Genomic DNA, 18,295 nt, shown 5'->3' on the forward strand with positions numbered 1-18,295 from the left:
GGTAGTGAGGAGATGTGTTTTTTGTGGGGTGGGAAGGAAAGAGAGGGGAATGGGTTGGTTAATTTGAGTAAATGATCAAAGATTCCTTTACCCATACACGTTTTCCTGTGAAATATATTCTGCTGTTTCTGCATAGGGTCACTAGGCCAGGGAGACAAGGTTCTGTTATGGAACTAATGAACTGATTTTATTCCACGTGATGCGTGGAGATGCAGTGATCAGATGGCTAACTGAGAAAGTCAAGTGTGGCTGGTAGGGTGTCCTAGAAGCTACCAGGAAACTTTCTGCCAGAAGACTGAACATGTCCTTGATTTCCTATTTGGATTTGGGGAATAACGAATTGCCACATGGAGATATCCAGGTTCTGTGTGAACAAATGCACAAAGCCAGTTTCAGAACTAGCTTGGCATTACATTACTAGGATGGGGTTTTTAACCTGCAGCTTCTGCTGCACCCTACCCCAGTAATGATTTGTGTTGAACTTGGCACAGCTGGGTACTGCCAGTACTTTATTTCCGAAGCAGAAAGCTGGGGCCTGTACTTTTGATTTTAAGTGGTTTGCTAACAGGACTTTAAAAGATGGTTTGAGATGCCTGGGGAACAGGCTGTAAATACAAACAGTGTCAGTGCTTATCAGAGCAGGAGGCTGGCACTCCAGCTGTCCAGAGCAGCAGAAACACCCCCTACTCAGCTGAACTTAAACTGGAGCCCAGGAAAGTGCCAGAGGCCTAACTCACCTGAGGGCTGGGACGAAGGGATTCAGTCACTCAAGGGAAAAAAAGAGTTTATGTGGTAGACTATCCAATTTGGGGTATCGCTGCTGCTTCTTGAGAGTAGCCCAGGTCTCACAGGGGTGAGTTGTGGATGCATAAGAATAAGAACTCTTGTTTTAGAAATATTTTCCGTGTTGACAATAAATAACTGCAGAGAAGGCTGGTGTTCTCCATGGATGTGACCACTCCAGTGAAAGAGCACTGCCAAACAATAAGAGTTGTTTCGACCTCTGTCACATTAGGAAAGAAATCTTAAATCAGTCTTAGAGCAGAAGCAAATCCTGAGGTACTAGTTACTCATTAATTCTTCTTCATGAAATCCCAGGGCTTGCGTTGGAGAGTGAATGAATGCTGTATGGTGTGCCTGCTAACAGTTAAAATTGGTGCAATAAAAGAATCACTTCTGATGAGTGTTACGGGGAGAACTTGACATCTAAGGACCTTTCTATGAAGAAAAATAAGCCTTTTGGAAATTAATTTCAGAAACAAATCATTTAGCAGATACTAAGCTCTGCCCACCTAAGTAAAGTGTCACTGCTTTCTGCCTTAATCCATTGCAGAAATATTTTTGAGGTTAGCTTTTTGGAAGCGAAGTCTCAGATGAAGTGGTAGCACCCAGGAGCGGTTCCTTGAAAACCAGCAGCCTGTTCTTCAGACCGGCCACGGCTTTCTCTGTGTGGATTTGATCCAGCCAAAAATCAAACAAGCAGCAGAGAAATGCCAAACTGTGGTTTGAAAGTTTTGACTTGGGCTGTATGTTTATAAGGATAAGAGTACAAAAAATTGACCTCCCTTGGTAGAAAAGAAGTACCTCTTTATGGGAAAGTTGAATGCAAGTTATCTAAAAGAGGCCACGCTCAGAATCTTAGCTTAAAGTTTAGAGTTCCAGATAAATTTTGAGCAACCATAATAAACAATAACATGAAAGAGAAGACAAATTTCTATAAGCTGTTCTAGGGCAACAGCAATTTTTCTATGGGTAAGGTAACGATGACACATCCAGCTGGCACTATTGTCAAAATATTTTTGCAAAGCAGCAAATGGTTTTCATACTCAGAATAACACACTGAACTCTACATAAGTAGTTTCCCAGTTATCATTGTGTTTAAAAGAAGGCCTTGCCAAGAACTCTAGTGAAAAACGTGAGAAGTTAGAATGCTAGGGTTCTCCTAGAGCAGTAGGTACAAAAGCCTACGATGGTAAAACATTGGTCTTTCTTTATGACTCAGATCACACAGCGTAGCTAGGATTTTATACTGCAGCTTCATCTGTAAATTTAGTTTAACGACAAGCTAGATAAAAACAAAATTCTAGATACTCATTTCAGTCAGTCCCATTCACTTCCTGGTCTCAAGGGTAACATATCTGTGTAATGCAGAGAAATGGATACATGTCTGACCCATTCAAGCCAGAACTGCTTTATGAATGATCTAAGCTTGAGGATTTTATGTTTATAGGGGAGCAATATTCAAAACTCATCTCCTTACATCTTTAACCGATAGCTAATATTAATAAGAGTATTTCTTCACACTCTTGTTTCCTCTTGGAATGGAGGAGACAATCTCACAAAATATCAGTTGTTTTTTGGAGTACCAAGAAGTACTTGGTGTTCTGGAAGCAAGAGATAGTCCTATTCTGTAGCTGAGAGATCCGGCATAGTTAGTGGATGTAGATTACCCTGTTATGAGACCACAGATAAAACACACAGAAAGATCCCTTTAAAGAAAGCAAGCAGAAAGTAGACTTTATTCGTACATCTGGAATTTCCCTCAGTCACTTCCCCTTAAAAGACATGTCTAAGTTTTGTACTGCTCTTTTTTTTCTGATGATTCCATACCTCATAGGATTAAGAAAGTGACATTTAAACTTTGAATAGTACATTATGCAACAGCGCAGGGCTTTTCTCACTTTCTCATGCTCTTTTTTTAAAAGCCCTTTGGGGCAAGAAAGGCTATAGAAACAAACAGCCTCTTAGTAAAGATCCAAAGAATAGCAATTGGTACAATTCTGTTGAGACACTGACATTAATTGGTAATATGAAATCCTTATGTGCTAATCAGACAAATAACTAATGCTTTGAAAGTTTTAATGCTGGCAACTGGAAGATAATTTTCTAATATTAATAAAGTGAATTTGAAGATTACTGTTTAGTTTCACCATCCAATGAAGAAATGAAAAAAATCAGATTTTGTAAAGGTGAAAAAATACTTTTTGAACTTCTGTGTATCATAATAGATGATCTTGCATAAGAACAACCTGTTCCTATGCTGGGGCCAAATAGCTTTTCTCCCTCTGTGGCTATAGTTTTCAGAAGCAGCTTTACCTGTGTGTCTTCCCTTTCACACGCCTAGTGCCTGCCTTCCTCCATCCCTGCTATTCCCAGAGCAGACAGATCTGCATTGGTCCAATGATGGATTTTATTCAGAAATTCAGGGGCTCTGTTTAGTCAGCTTACAGCAGTTAATATAAATATCACTGTCCTTATTTTTGTTCTTTTAGTAATTACCTTCTTGGTCACGTTCTTTGTAGAGAAGAAAAAATGTTTTGATCTTTTGGAAGTGGTTTGCTTAGAAATCTAACGAGTAATCTCTCACTTAAATGAAAATGTAATTAGATAGGAGTGTTGCAACTTCTGCTAGGGTATACCTAAGATCTAGTGGGCTTTGTTTTAAATAAAAGACAGCATTACTCAGTGGGAAGCTGATGAGAGATTGGTGCTGAAAAGTACTGTACTGTAAATACTAATGGCAGATGCACGTATTAGATTTTGATCCTGAGGCATACGGCAGTAAGGTACGTGCTGTTTTTAAAAGATGGTGAAATTAATGTACCTAAAGAAATGTCAGTGTTTAGTAACTGACACAACTTCGGTTTTGTTCTTACCCCGTTAATGGTCTTTTTTTTTTTTTTTTGCACCATGACCAGTCTTGTAGAGAATAAACTATTAATTGTGCCTTTCTTCTTCCTTTTGTATTTTGGAGGTGGTTTTCCTAAATCCCTTTCTCTGTGTACCACCTCTTCCTCAATCCTTTGGGAAAGGAAAAGGTAAACTATTTGCCATTTGCAAGGTAAACACATTAGTGCATCTGAAGCAGCACAGCTGCGCTGGTAATGGCAAATTGATTAGATCGTATTGCTTGACTGAAGTCCTGCTGGAGCTAGGTGATCGTGCTATTTAGAGTGTAGTTTAGCTTGAGGAGTTTTCTGTTAAGTGCATATTGAAATTAAATGTATGGGTTATCTTCAGTGTTCATTTGATATTTGAAATAAACTAATCCTAAACAATAAACAGTCTTTATAAATGCCTGGCAACCTAGAGTGCTTTTGCAAGTATTTAAAATTAGTTCCTTTAGGAATAATCACTATAAGCAAAATCTGTACTTAACAAAGGAGGGTCTGTGCATTGGTTCTCATTGAAATATAGGTAGAAAAATGCTCATGTCTCTTGCATTAATGCATATTTTAGCATTAATTGAAATAATGTGATTTAATGAGGCTATATATGTTTAACGTGGCTGTATTTCAGCTAGCTCTTAGAGGAGGACAGGAGACTTCTAAAATAAAACTTGATGCAATGTATAAATCATGCAGATTGTATTCCCATTTGTGTTGTTTTGTTTTTGTAATTCTAACAATTATTTAGTAAACTGTCTGTAAAACAGCACATCATGTACCTTGCCAGTGTGTGACATTGCTGTTTGCAGCTTGGCTTCCACTTCTATGTACTGGTTTTGCATGCAGTATGAGAGCTCCGTAAAAACCTTGGCCTATTCCAATAAGTAGATGAGAGCCTAAGTTTTGGGGTAGTAAATATAGCTAAGCATTCTTTCCAGTAACTTCTGCAAATCTAGAGCAAAACTTCCTTTCAGAACTGTAGTTTGGAAGGAGTAGAAATGGTGTGCGTGGTTCAGTGTAATCAGTGTGCCCTGTTAATTGTGTGTGTATTCAAGGACCTGTTCTTGCTTAAAGTTTGTAGGCATCTTGGGGCTTCTTTATAGGCAGCTGGTCTGTTCATCAGCACAACGTTTGCTAGGGCCTATTAAAAAATCACGAGAGTGATTATAAGTGGGTCCTACAAAAGTTTTCAGTTTTATGTGGTCTAATTGAAACACATTAAAAAGAAAAGGGAAAAACACCTATTGTTTTTGTTACTTTTTGTATTTTATCAGAGGATGCATTGGGGTGAAAGTACATTTTATAGATTAGCCTTATAAGATTAACAATTTTATGGGCACATGAATTAAGAACTAAAACTTTCTTATCATTTTGGAACTTGCTTATTCTGATTTTTGCAGAAGTGTTATTAATCTTAAAAATCTCAGAACGTATCAAAATCATGTCCTTATTTTGAAATTTTACTCTTTAAACACTGTTTAGGTTTGTAAAATCTTAAACACATTGCCTGAAACTGTTCTTCCTGTCTTTAAAGGATACCTTGATTGTGTGGTCTGAGGCTGAAAATTATGATTTGGCACTTAGCTTTCAAGAAAAAGCAGGCTGTGATGAAATATGGGAAAAAATATGTCAGGTAAGTTTGATAAATATAAGTGTGAGACATCAAAATAATCTTAATGTTTGTGTTCGAAGTTTTTAGGCCATTCTAGGAGGTGAATCTCTACATCGCAGATAGAAAGGGGAAACAAAACTACCCTCTTTTCCACCTTCCCCAAATTTTGCATGTTTCATTTGAAAACTTTCTCCTTCACCCCCCAGACTTTGATATGAGCATAAACTGTGATTTTTTTGGAACTTTTCCATGTCTTTTTGATCAAAATAACTTTATAGCTCTGTTAGCTCCCAAGGAAGTTTTTCTCCAAAATGAGTGCTTAAAAAGTTTCCTAACGATTAATTTCATAATTAACTTTTTTTTTTTTCTGGTTGTCCAGAAGGGAAAAACTTCCTTCCAAAGCTTTATTGTAGTAAAAAGAACGTATGAGCTCTTAGTTGATTTTAGAATGTATTTGCTATGGATTTGACTATATCATGCTCATATTTCTCCATTTTTCATTCTTTTCTTTCTCTTATCTCATTCTTCTGTTTATGTGTTGAGTTTCTCTAGAGAGCTTTTTTCCATGTAAATATGACACCATGCTGTTGACTGTCAGGGTGTGAAAGAATAATTTGATAGCTGAAGTAGGAGAGACAGCTCCTTATCTCTCAGAGCTATAATTCTTACAGTTTAAAGAAATGAAATGGTTTATATATAGTTTTACTGCTAGGACTGGATGACTATATAGTTACTGAATCAGCATTGTTAACATATCGTCAATTATTAACTATTGAGCAATACCCAGAAGAGTTTAGTATTCAAGAATAATAGTTCAATTTTTCAGGATTTAGTTTTGTTTTTGTTTTGTTTTGTTTTGTTTTTAATTCCAAGCCTTACAACTTTTCTTAATTGTTTTTGCTACGTTAGGTGGGATTTCTCTATTTTTTTCCAAGAATTCGTTCCCTGTGCTCGCTCTCTGTGCTGTTAACAAACACACCATTCTCTCCACTGTGACTTCTCTAGCTTGTTCTCATTGATTTCAGAAATAAAGCAAAAGAAATCTGGCTTCACAATTGCATGTGTTTAGATCCTGTTGTTTTTGTTTTTTTTTTTTACTCATGAGTCTTTTCAACACTTCTCTACTAACTTAATTAAGTATAGAAACGTTTCCAAGAACCTTAGTAGTCAAAGGACCAAAAGTTGGGGGCAGAAACAAAAAATGGGGGAAAGGGGAAATTCTGTGCTTGGGAAACACCCAGATAAGAAACCCAGCTTCCTCAGCCTCTAAATAAAGAGCTAGTATTTTTGTAAGAATCCAGTTTCTTTACATCCTGTTTTGAGGCCATGCTATTGTATTTTTGTCTAGTGTACTTTAAAGATCTTAAGCTTCCTCAGTCATTACAGCATTTTCTGAAAGGAAAACTTTGATAGCACTTACACTGGAAGTGGTTGCTGATGTGGAAGGAGAACAGTAAGTGGGTCTTAAGAGCATTCTGGATTTTAATCTATATATAGACTTACTGTTATCCATGGAGAATTATTTCTCCCAGACTGTTTTGCTGATTTTTGAGTTTTAAAAGTGCCTTCTACCCTTCCAGACAGCACTGCCTTTCTGCATTTGACACATCAGACTCCAAGCAGATACTACAGTTTAAGATGTAATTAAAGCTGAAACACTCTGGTGCCCAAGCATCTGTCTCAGTTTTTTTCATTAATTTGTACTTTGTACAGTTTCCTGGTTGTAGCTCTAGAGATCCCTCTGCCTCCTTTTTCTGACAGCTCCAGATTTTCACTAGCCTTTTGTAAATGTTGATGTGGGGGTTTCTGTTCTTAAGAGCTTTGCAGGTTTTGCTTTGGATTCTGTCCCTCTGTTGAGTATTTCAAAAGTGCATGATAACAGATTTTGACTTGTGGCTCTCAGTACTGAAAGCAGAGAATTTTTGACAAGACTGGCCCCTTCGCTCCGAGCTTGCAGAAGCTTTGAGAAGCATCAAGACCAGTTAGACAACCCGAGATTAACATTAACAACCATCTTTATTCTTCCCTTTTTTTATAGAGAATTGAATAACTAATGTAGAAATAATTTTTGTAAGACATTCAGTTTGAGGAAATCTTTGCATTATCTCCTGTCTTCCAAACCAGCTATATGTGATGTGAAACGTACATTTGTACTTCTGTTTTGACCATACAGATAAAAAGCACGTGACATTTAAAAAGGTATTTTTAAAAAGCATTGTAATAGTAATAAGCGTTAAACTCTGGTTTTTGAAAACATCCTGTTTTACAGGTTCAGGGCAAAGATCCTTCTGTCGACATTACTCAGGACCTCGTCGATGAATCTGAGGAAGAACGTTTTGATGATATGTCATCACCAGGTCTTGAATTACCTTCTTGTGAGTTAAGTCGACTAGAAGAAATTGCAGAACTTGTGGCATCTTCACTGCCTTCGCCATTACGTCGTGAAAAACTCGCACTAGCACTGGAAAATGAGGGCTATATTAAGAAGCTCTTAGAAATTTTTCATGTGTGCGAAGACTTGGAGAACATTGAAGGACTACACCACTTGTATGAAATTATCAAGGGAATCTTCCTTTTGAACAGAACTGCACTTTTTGAAGTCATGTTTTCCGAGGAATGTATAATGGACGTAATTGGATGCCTAGAATATGATCCATCTTTATCACAGTCACGGAAACACAGGGAATTTCTGACTAAAACAGCAAAATTTAAAGAGGTGATTCCTATATCTGATCCAGAGCTGAAGCAAAAAATACATCAGACATACAGAGTACAGTATATTCAAGATATGGTCCTACCCACTCCCTCAGTTTTTGAGGAGAATATGCTATCAACACTTCATTCTTTCATCTTTTTTAATAAAGTGGAAATAGTTGGTATGTTACAGGTAAGTTTGAGAATTTCACTGTCTTTTTATTTGAGCTTGGACAGAGAAAGCTGGTTAATATTTCTTGGGAAGATGGAGGTGCTTCAGTGGATCCTTCGCTTCTGTGATTCTGAAAGTCTTTTTGAAGTATTATGTGAAGAAAAAACATGGAATTTGAATGCTGAGCTGTTAAATGTATGTTCTTAAACTCCAGATTTTGGCCTAGATGCTCTGTAACTGATGATTTATGTGGAGCAACAATAAGCAGAATCTTCGGTAGGGTTGGTTAAAATGAATAGTACTGTTTGCATTTTGAAGGTTGGTTTTTCTTATTTTTTTCTTGTATTTGAGGAATTTTCAGGCACTACAGTTAAGGATAATTTTTTTTTAAAAAAAAAAGGTCAAATTATTTCACCTAAGTTTCATAAATATAATCTCATGCCAGGATATAGCTGATTCTAATTTTGAAATTAAGGAAGGAAGTTGTTTGGGAAGTGCAGGTTCGGAATATAACGCTGCCATAGGTGCTTGAATGTTTCCTTAGTTTTTCTTCTAAGTCCCTAAACAAGACTGTATCAAATTACTAGTTTTCCATGATGTATGTTGTACTGCAAGCATAAAGAGATTATATGTAACTGATGCTTTAGATTTCTTACTTCCACGTGTTAAGTATTCGGCACCAACCCATGAACTTCCTGAAGTGTGCAGAAGTAGGCAGCGGATCTTTGTGCTGGGAGCTTCTTAAAATTTTCAACAAATTCAGCAAATTGTTGCAGCACCTGTATTTTAGTTTATACGAGTAAATTGTCATTATTGAAATTCTCCTAGCTTTTAAGGAGCAAGTAGTCTTTGTAGGAGTTGTCTGATGTGGAGTTAGGGACAAAAGGGTAGATGCTGCTGCTGAAGTTAATTGTTTGAATCTGCAGTTGAGTCTTAGTGTGCACATTGTTTAATTTCATGGAAAATGCAACAAAGAAGAGTAAAAATGACTTTTGGAAGCTCATGTGGCAAACGAGTGTCAAAAGTAGGCCTCGTGCCTTTTCATCCACCACACTCGGTTGATCAGGACGCTGAAATTACTGAACCCAGTCTCTCGGGCTCGAACATGTCGTGTCCCCATGTGGAGCAGTTGATAAGCACCAGGTACACGAGGCAGATACCCGGGCCTGGCGGCTGAGGCATGTGTCTTGTAGAAAGACCATCACCTGCTGGAGCAGCCACTGGAGGCCATGTGGAACACCTTGGCCATCCTAAATGCTACCAGGCCTCTTCCTATCCATGTGTGTCCTTGATGAGCAATGTCACAACATGTGCCTGCCTGAAACAGTCAGAAAGCCTTAATCACGGAGTGGCCGGTTAGAGGGAATGCACAGGCCTGACTTGGAGAGTGCTGAAAAGATTTAGTGAAGGTGTTTCCACTCGAGTATCCGGTATGACTGGTGTCTCTAAAATAGCTCGACCTCTTTGCTCGGGCTGCTAAAAACAAAGTCCTGAGGGTGATATGCATTGGCTTGAGGAGAATGATTATTCTGGGAGTCTTGGTGTCAGTGGCTGATACCGAGGGGGTCTGGATTGTTGAAACTGGGCAACAAGAAAGGGCACCTGGTGCTGCAAGATCACTAAGGGCATGCTTGTTAGAAATCCTGAGGTAGCTTGATAAAGGCCTAGTGGCTGATTAGCTTCCTTTTTTCCCTTCACTCTTAAAGCCAGTGTTAGGTTGACACAGGTAGGGTAAATTTAGGTTAGAATATCAAGGTTCTGTGTGGCTGCCAAACTTGTCGGTTGCAGTTCACAGCTGAATAGCAGCTCCGGTCTGATTTTCATTTCTTGTATGACTGGAAGTTTCTGAACTGTATCTTTTGTTGCTGCTTGTGATTGAGAATAAAGAATACTCCGTGTGTGGTGGAGCCAGGAGAACTAGCATTGCACAACTTTCAAAGGAAGAGAAATATTTCAGATTGTTCAAGCGCTTTCTATAGATTGGAGGAGCACAGAGTGGTAACACAAGGAATAAAACGTATCCTCTGGTACTTTGTGTTTGCTAGTCCTCTGATAGTACAGCTGGTAGAGCATTGAGGGGGGGCTCTGTAGTTTATAACTAGGAGTCTGTTTGGAACTGTGACAGAAACTTTGCTGATTAATTCTTGTTTTTGAGGGAATTAAAAGAGGATATCACAAATTGCAAGGGTATTACATTTCTAAGAGATTAAAAGGCTTGGTTAATTTTTCACGTTCTCATAGTGTAGTTGTAAGCCCAGGTTTAAGCCTACTTACCTGGCATTTATGTGTTCATTTATTTATAGAGCAGTGTGCCAGGTTATTCTTCTCTGTAATCTCTGTCCCTGAAGTCTCATTCTTCCCTTTCCTTTCTCCATTCTCCACTCTCACAGTCCCTGTATAAAATGTGTGATACTGGTGCTCATTCCTTTATGTGGAATAAGTAATATTCTGATATCAAAATTAAAAGACTGCTTTTGTTGATTTCACATCTATAATTAATTCTTTATGTATTTCTTCTTTTGGTGTGTGGTTTGATATGTATTTCTGTGGCTGGCTGTATTACAATACTCTGGGGAGGGGTTGGGGGAGCTTATTTCATGACAGATTCAAAGTTGGAGTTCCTGGCATTTGTTACTATAGGTCTTAGGAGATCCTGGTGCTCCCTAATGTTCTGTGTGTATTTAAGAAGCTGTTTCTTTCGTCATTACTGAAGTGTTTCTGGGATGCATCGTGGTAGTGTATTGGGAGGCACAGATGAGTCTCAAGTTCTTAAGCTGGTTGATGTGTCTTACAGCCTGTTGTGCTTCTGCTGTTGACTTTAGATCCTCTGTCTGGGACTGAGGGTGTGACAGAAGAGCCATGTCTACCATAAGTTTTACATCTTGCATTAAAAGTAAAGATTTCTCCATGAGCAGCTGGTATCCTGTGCCATGCAACTATTGTGCCTACGACTAGGCTGCTTTGTATTCTGTTCTTTTCTCTCTTTAAAGGAAAGGAGAAGAAAAATTGTAACCTCCACCATGAAAAGATAAGTTCTGAAAGGGCCCTTTTTGTGTCAGGCTGCGTGTTAACTCAAGTGGCACTTTGTGATACCCTCATCTCAGATTAACTCAACCATAACTTACCTACAGAAAAGTGACTAGAAATTTGTACAAGACTGCAGATCATGCCCTCTGCTTTTTGACAGACCAGTTGACTTTACTCAAAATTACTTCTCTGTTCTACTTAAGGCGTTTGGTGTCCAAATGGGACTCCATTTAAGGTCAGCTTTTCAGTTGTAATTAGTTAATTCTGTAAATTTCACAAACCTCTGGAGGCTTGTGTAACAGTATGCTCATTCTGGCTGCGTATTCTCTGGCTGAGAGGTGTTGGACCTCTTTGAGAAAAAGAGAGATGTATATTCTCTAATCGTGGAAGATAGCTACTTACTTTTGCTTTCTTTGGTAGGTAAGTAGCTTGCACACCCTGTGGTAACGCCAAGAGTAGAGAATTGGTCACCTTTGGTACTTAGGGTTATGAACGTATTCCTCCCTCCTTCTTCGCTAAGGTTAGCTTTCCCATAACCCTTATAAAAATGCTTATGCTGGTGGGCTTTTCTGAGAAATGGAGGTTAGTGTAGTTGAGGTGTAGTTGTCTTAAGATCCGTCATTTTAAGTAACTTCCTCAAGATCTCACTATGCTAGATAATGTTGGTCATGATGGATAACAAACCCATGACACCAGCGTTTCCAGCCTGCAGAATTGGCTGCTGTAGAAACCTACCCAGCGACAAGTTGTACAATTCGCTGTATGGAAGATGTGAAAGAGGTGTATAACATTTCTTTCCAATTTCAGCCCCTCCTAATATGCTCTCAGTGCTTGGGGTCCAGCCTGTTCTAGTCTTGGGATGTCATAGCCACCAAGGAGCCTTGCTGAAACACGGAGCTTGCCCAGTTCTGAGAGTGGGGGTGGGACAGGTAAGTGGTGTTTCTTACTTTATATGACGCTCTTTTGCAATTTTAAAAAATACATACTAATGTTTGCACTGGAGGCCACCAGTTCTTTCCCTTTGTATTATTAACGAGTTCTTAAAAAACAAAAACTTGCAAAACTGCGCCATAGAGTGAGCAAACACCATTTCCCTCTATCCTCTACCCCCTCCACACTGGCGTGTTCTTTTTGCCAGCAAGATCCCGTGGTGCTTTTATCTTCCAGGATACGGGGTGGTGTTAGGGTTACGTTGAGTTTATCTGTCTGGAGGCTAGAGTCTTGTTTTTGGAAAGTGGAGAGTGGAAAGGGAAAATTGGGTATATATTAAAGCAATGTGTGTGCCTAGTACAGCAGTGATCACGTGGCATTGCTGGTCAGCTTCTTTAAACACAGAAATCATATTGCTGAGAGCCCCTCCCTACTTTTTCTTTGCTAAAAGATGGAAGGCATGTAGGTACATCTCTGTGTTTTACTGGATTTCTATAACAATAGGCTGTTCTTCATTTAAAAGGTGTTTTTACAGAGTTACTTCCTCTTAGCAGAAACCCAGGGCTGTAGATGTGAATTATCTGTAGGTGGTTTGGAGGAAGACTTGTGGCTGCCCATGTAGGCAGTTTTGCCCACGTGTGTGAGGACTGGAACATCTCCGCCAGGTCAGCTGTTTGCAGGACTTAGCCCAGGAGGAACTCGGGAGATTTCCTTTGCAGCAGAATTTACCTCGCAGTAAAGCGTGAGAGAGTGCCACTTGCTGCGGGAAATGTCTTAATGAAAGAAGTTTGCAAGTGGTGCGCTACTGATGGCTGAGGGGAACGTCTTCATTGAAGAAAATGGGTTTTGATGTGTGCAGAAGCTCCAGAGGTGATCGGGTGGATCCTGCTGCTATTTCAGCGTGTTGCCTCGAGTGGAAATAGCTCGGTGATAGCATGTGTAGGAAGACAGGGTGGGATAAAAGAGACAAAACCAATAGAAACTGTGAAATCTTCTGGTGTGGTAGCAGGAAGGATTGCACTTTGGAAACTGTAAGTTTCTGTTTGCTGGTAACATCTAATGAAACTTTTTAATTTCTGGGCTTAAATACTATTTGTGACTAAAATGAGCATGGAGATGGGAAATAGGATGGAAAGTATACTCTTTTTCAGCTTAGGTTTTGCTGATTTTCTTGGATTTTTTCTGAGAAAGGGATAGTTTCTGTCATTTATGTGTAATCACAGGCACGAGATGTCTGTGATTAGAAGCCTATTTTATAATAGAAGCCTATTTAATATTAAGCATTTAATATTAAGCAATTAATAGAAGCCTATTTTAGACAAACGTTTTTAAGTGCCTTTTGGGAAAAGAATGAATGCTTTGAAAATTGATTCACAAATATAAATACTGCATTTTTAGGTGATCTGTAGGTTTTCTTGTTTCTAAATTCATAAATGAGTTCATGAAGATAAATTAAGCCAGGCTTTATTTATCTTCATGAACATGAAAATGTATGAAATCCTAGCAGTGTGTACTTAGGACCTCCAGAAGCATAGATGAAAATACTTTTGGAAATACTGTTTGAAAATATGCTTGGCATATGCATATATGTATTGCATAGGTAATAATTTTTGTACGTGGGGATAATACGTAGCTAGATTGTATAATTACTCTGTAAGCTATCTTTATTCTTTCTAGGAAGAGGTGGATGATTTCGCCAACTTCTCATATATACACAAATTCTTGTCTGCATTAAGAGGCCAAATACTGCAAGGAATGATGCATTTGTGCTGCGTTTACTTCACAGACAGATTTTTGAGGGATTTTTCCAAGTTGGAATAAAAAAGCAGGAGATGTTTAAGCTCGTGTGTTTGTAGCATTCGGTGTTGGTGCTTTGTGCCTTGTAAAACATGAACTTTGCTCTCGTCCTCTGCGTTTCCATAGATCATGGTGGTGGTGTTCAGGAGTGTAACTTTAGACAGGTGCTCTACTCGGTAATCTTAGTGCTTGAGAGTCCTGTATTTGAATGTTCATTGCATTCACAAGTTTTCTATAAATGAGAGATGTTTTTCCATCAGTAACAACCTATCTGCCTTTGGTTAAGTACCTGCAATGAGGCTGCAGCTACCTGCAGTTCAGGGCTAAGCCACAATGGCACAGTTAATAACAGCTTGTTCTTATTTCCTTGGGATAACCACCACTTACTGTGTGTTACCCCTGTAAGGAATTTGTCAGGCGGGATGTCTCCAACTCACTCATTGCCATCTTACTTCCACTGACTTTAAATGGGATTAGAGCTGTGCTGAGCCCTAGAGGTTTCAGGTAGTGCTGTTCATTTAAAATACAACGCATTCAAGGGAATTTGGGAGAGGAGATGACATTGGTGTGGGAAAAGTGTTTTTTGTTTTTCCCCCTCAGTGATCATTCAGAAGTATTTTTGTGGCATTGACTTGAACTTACTTCCAGGCTTTACGAGGGAGGTGAAAGCTTCCTTTCACAGTTCAGGCTGGAAATGGGGTTACGCTGCCCAGCTGGGGATCAGCGTGAGTCTGGTTGATGAAATTGGTTCTACAGCGAGATCAAAATAGCAGTATTCTTAAATATACTGCTAATCATGGAGAAAAACTAGCACATTCTTTGAAAGAAATGCTTTTTTTTTTTTTTTTGGAGTAAATAAATACGTCTGCTGTAGGTTAGTTATGTTAGCTCTCCTGTCTAAGGAGTTAAATAATAGATCAGAAAATGTATCAGCCATGTAAGAGCTGGATAGCAAGCAGACATCCTTGTGTTCTTTCCTCACAGCTGAAGTTGTTTCTGGAAATCAGTCCTTACTAGTTAATTGTTCTAAACGTGTATGACTGCTGAAACCTGGAAGTCAAATTTTAGATTTCCAGGGCTTGACCTTCTAGAGTGATCTTCTCAATCAGCTTCAGATGAGGCTTTTTCTATCTCTTTTTCATTTGCTTTTGAAGTAGTCACAGCGCTAGCACCTGAAATTATGTCCAGGACTCATTCTTTGCTCATTGTCACCAGACTGTTGGGTCCCATTAGAAGAAAAGCACAGCATCAAAACAAGAGGAAACACGTGGCATACCCTAAATATAGGCTTTGCCACAGAGTGTGGTGAAATGCCTTGTAGGGTAGTGGCTCGTGCCAGCCTGTTCTGGGTTTATCTGTGCTGTGCAGTGCCATGTGAGGATCCTGGGCTGGGTTTGAAGGCGTTGGAGCTGCATTAGCACAGTGTGCCATCGGAACTGAGGTACTCGTTTTCTCTGCGAGGCTGCCTGGATGAGGTACCTAGAAAATTGGCAATATAAGAAAGTTTATTGGATGCATGTAAGTGCTTCCACCATTCGGCATTGTGCTATGTAAACATAAGCAAGGCAACTTGAGTTTCTAGCACTGTGGGTTTGGGATGGGCAAACAGTGTGCGGCATTACTGACTTCATAAGAAACAGCTCAACATTCTGGCAGCTTTTGAAATAAATCCATTTGGATCTCATGTGAAGGTATCTTTTTCAAGCAAGTGCTCTCTATTACAGTATAATATCGGGGAAAGGATAGGGGAAGGTTCATTTCTGTTTTATTAATCTTCTAGCTAAGACTGTAAAGATGATGAGAAGCTGAGTACTGCTGTTTGTTCTGTTCTAAAGATACACATCTCTAATGTGCTGGATGTTGTTTGTGGTTTTGCTAAACTACAGCAGCATGAAAATTAACTGAACGGAGTGGATTTTGATAGTTGCCAGCCAGAATGCCCAGGGAATGCTGTATACATTGGGAACAGTTACTTTGTTTTGGTTTTCAGAACTTACCCTTTTCACAACACTGGGGAGAGTCTTACCTTATTCCTGCTGTTAGACAACTTCATCATGTTGTTGGTGTAGTTCCGCTGCAAAGATCTCTGATATCCCAAACCTGAACAAATATGTGTAGGGCTGAGTATCATGCGTATCAAAATACATCAACATTTGAAGCACAAGGGTATTGTAGTGTGTTTTAGCATGAGAGATGTGTTACAAGGGGGGAGGGAATTAGAGAATCGTAGGCAAAATGAAGAGGATGGCAGTAGAAGACAGAAAGAGGTCAGCCGAAAGGCTACCAGAGATACATCATAACTCAGAATGAAATTGGCAGAGGAAAGAGAAACAAGATTGATACTAATTTGTTTGAAAAATAAGTTCATACTGGTGTGATTAAATAAAGTATGCAACTGTGTGTTCTCTTTTAACTGCAGGAGGCTTGGTTTAGAAGAACTTTGTTTTACACTTGGATGCCTTTTGATATTGTCAAATAAACAAATGGTATTGTTTTGCCTTTGTAGGAAGATGAAAAATTTCTGACAGACTTGTTTGCACAACTAACAGATGAAGCCACAGATGAGGAGAAAAGACAGGAATTGGTAAGAAATCTGTAAAATGTACATGAAAGGGACAGTTACTACAAAGTGATAGCTATATCTTTATTTTAATTACTAATTACTGTGGTGATTCTCTGTTTCAGGTAAATTTTCTGAAAGAGTTTTGCGCATTCTCTCAAACACTGCAACCTCAAAACAGAGATGCGTTTTTCAAAACCTTGTCAAATATGGGCATACTGCCAGCACTAGAAGTCATATTGGTAAGTCAGCTCAGTATTCTTTGTGATAACAATTTTATTTATCTCCAGAGAGGTTTTTTAAAAAGTAAGTATGCAAAACATCAGTCACATGGGTTTCTTAAGTGTTTGCTTCGTTTGACTTATCTTATCTTGAGCTTTACGACGTTCAAAAATTATTTTTTTAAACTTTAAGGCAGTTACAATATGATGTTGGTAAGTGCCCTGGCATTCTTCTATTTTTGTTTTTTCATTCATGCTCCCAACTTTTTGTGCTCCTTGATGTACAATTAAGTAAGAAAGTAGGGAAATAAGCCAACAGACCGAAGAGCTATAAAATGTATTCTTCCCAGTAGCTTTGTACAGGAACGAGACTAGAGTCAAACCAGTTTGGAAATACAGTTTCAGCAATAGTTAAGTACGACTTCTTGTAAGTAGGAATTAAAAGCTATGTGATTTCTGATTCTCATGCCTTTGAAAACTATATTTTAAGGAAAAAATAAAAATGTATTTGACTTTCCAGGGTATGGATGATGCACAAGTACGAAGTGCAGCCACTGATATATTCTCATATTTGGTTGAATACAACCCATCCATGGTACGAGAGTTTGTCATGCAGGAAGCGCAGCAGAATGACGATGTAAGTAATGGCTCCCCAGAAATGTGTGTATTGTTGTTTTCTAAAATTGCTGCTCTTATTTACAACTCTATTAATGAGGTGAACCCTTGTCCTGAAGAAGTATGGAATCTAGTCATGTGATTACAGACCAGTGAACTGCCACATTTTTAGAAGTTCTATTAGTTGGGTGAGGTGATTGTTTGTTTATATATTTTCAATCCATTGTGTGTAAAGTAGAAGTTACTGTAAACCACTGTTTTGGTGTTATCATTAGCAGCCATACAAGAAAAACAAACTGGTTTTGATTGGTAGCCTCCTCAAAATGCAAAATATAAAATTAAGTCTTGATCTTAGCCTGGACGCATATTTTAATTAACATATAAGAAACCTGTTGCCTTCAGTTTTCTATAACACACAATGGAAGTAGAGTTATGATTCTAAGTATTTCTGGACTCTGTTTTCTGGTTTGTTTGTTTTTTTTTTTTCAAACTGAGGTTTGCATTTCCTGGAGATCCTCAGTAAATTATTAACATGGAACTCTAGCACACAACTGTTAGTAAGAAAGGTAGTTCAAAGTAGCAATCAATGGAGAAAAAATATTGTGCTGCCTTTTCTACAGAGGAGATAGTTGATATGTTTTCTTGTATCTGCCAAAAGCATGGCTGAGGACAGGAAATAGTTTGTGCTGCTACTTCTGTGCTGGAAGACAAAGAAAGGGGCAGCTGGGACCTTGTATGCTGCAAGTGCAGCTGAGGTACTGGGAATAGGGCTGTTGGTTCCAGCCACTTGCGTTGGATGACTGTCCTCTTTTATGAGGGACAGCGGTAACCCAGCAACTTTAGTGTAGGGATTCCTAAATGTAAATATTATTTTCTATTTTTACATGTTATTCTTGTTTTCTGCAAGCACATGTTGGGGTTATTTTTAGGTGAAAATAATCTCATCAAGTTCGATAGCACAGCAAAATTTACTGTTGTATGTTCATGGAAATAAAACAC

At 38.7% G+C, this 18,295-nt stretch overlaps 1 protein-coding gene across 1 annotated transcript in view; it reads left to right on the top strand.

Moving 5' to 3' along the window:
* PPP4R3A (protein phosphatase 4 regulatory subunit 3A) overlaps positions 1-18,295 on the top strand; it is a 42,365-nt gene that overhangs the window by 13,157 nt on the left and 10,913 nt on the right. The window contains exons 3-7 of the mRNA XM_005021435.5: positions 5,203-5,301; positions 7,550-8,167; positions 16,407-16,484; positions 16,586-16,702; positions 17,202-17,318. Of these exons, the coding sequence (XP_005021492.1) occupies positions 5,203-5,301; positions 7,550-8,167; positions 16,407-16,484; positions 16,586-16,702; positions 17,202-17,318 (1,029 nt within the window). The remainder of the gene's footprint in view (positions 1-5,202; positions 5,302-7,549; positions 8,168-16,406; positions 16,485-16,585; positions 16,703-17,201; positions 17,319-18,295) is intronic.

The sequence above is a fragment of the Anas platyrhynchos genome, chromosome 5 (assembly GCF_047663525.1).
Source record: "Anas platyrhynchos isolate ZD024472 breed Pekin duck chromosome 5, IASCAAS_PekinDuck_T2T, whole genome shotgun sequence".
In the NCBI taxonomy this organism is placed as follows: Eukaryota; Metazoa; Chordata; class Aves; order Anseriformes; family Anatidae; genus Anas; species Anas platyrhynchos.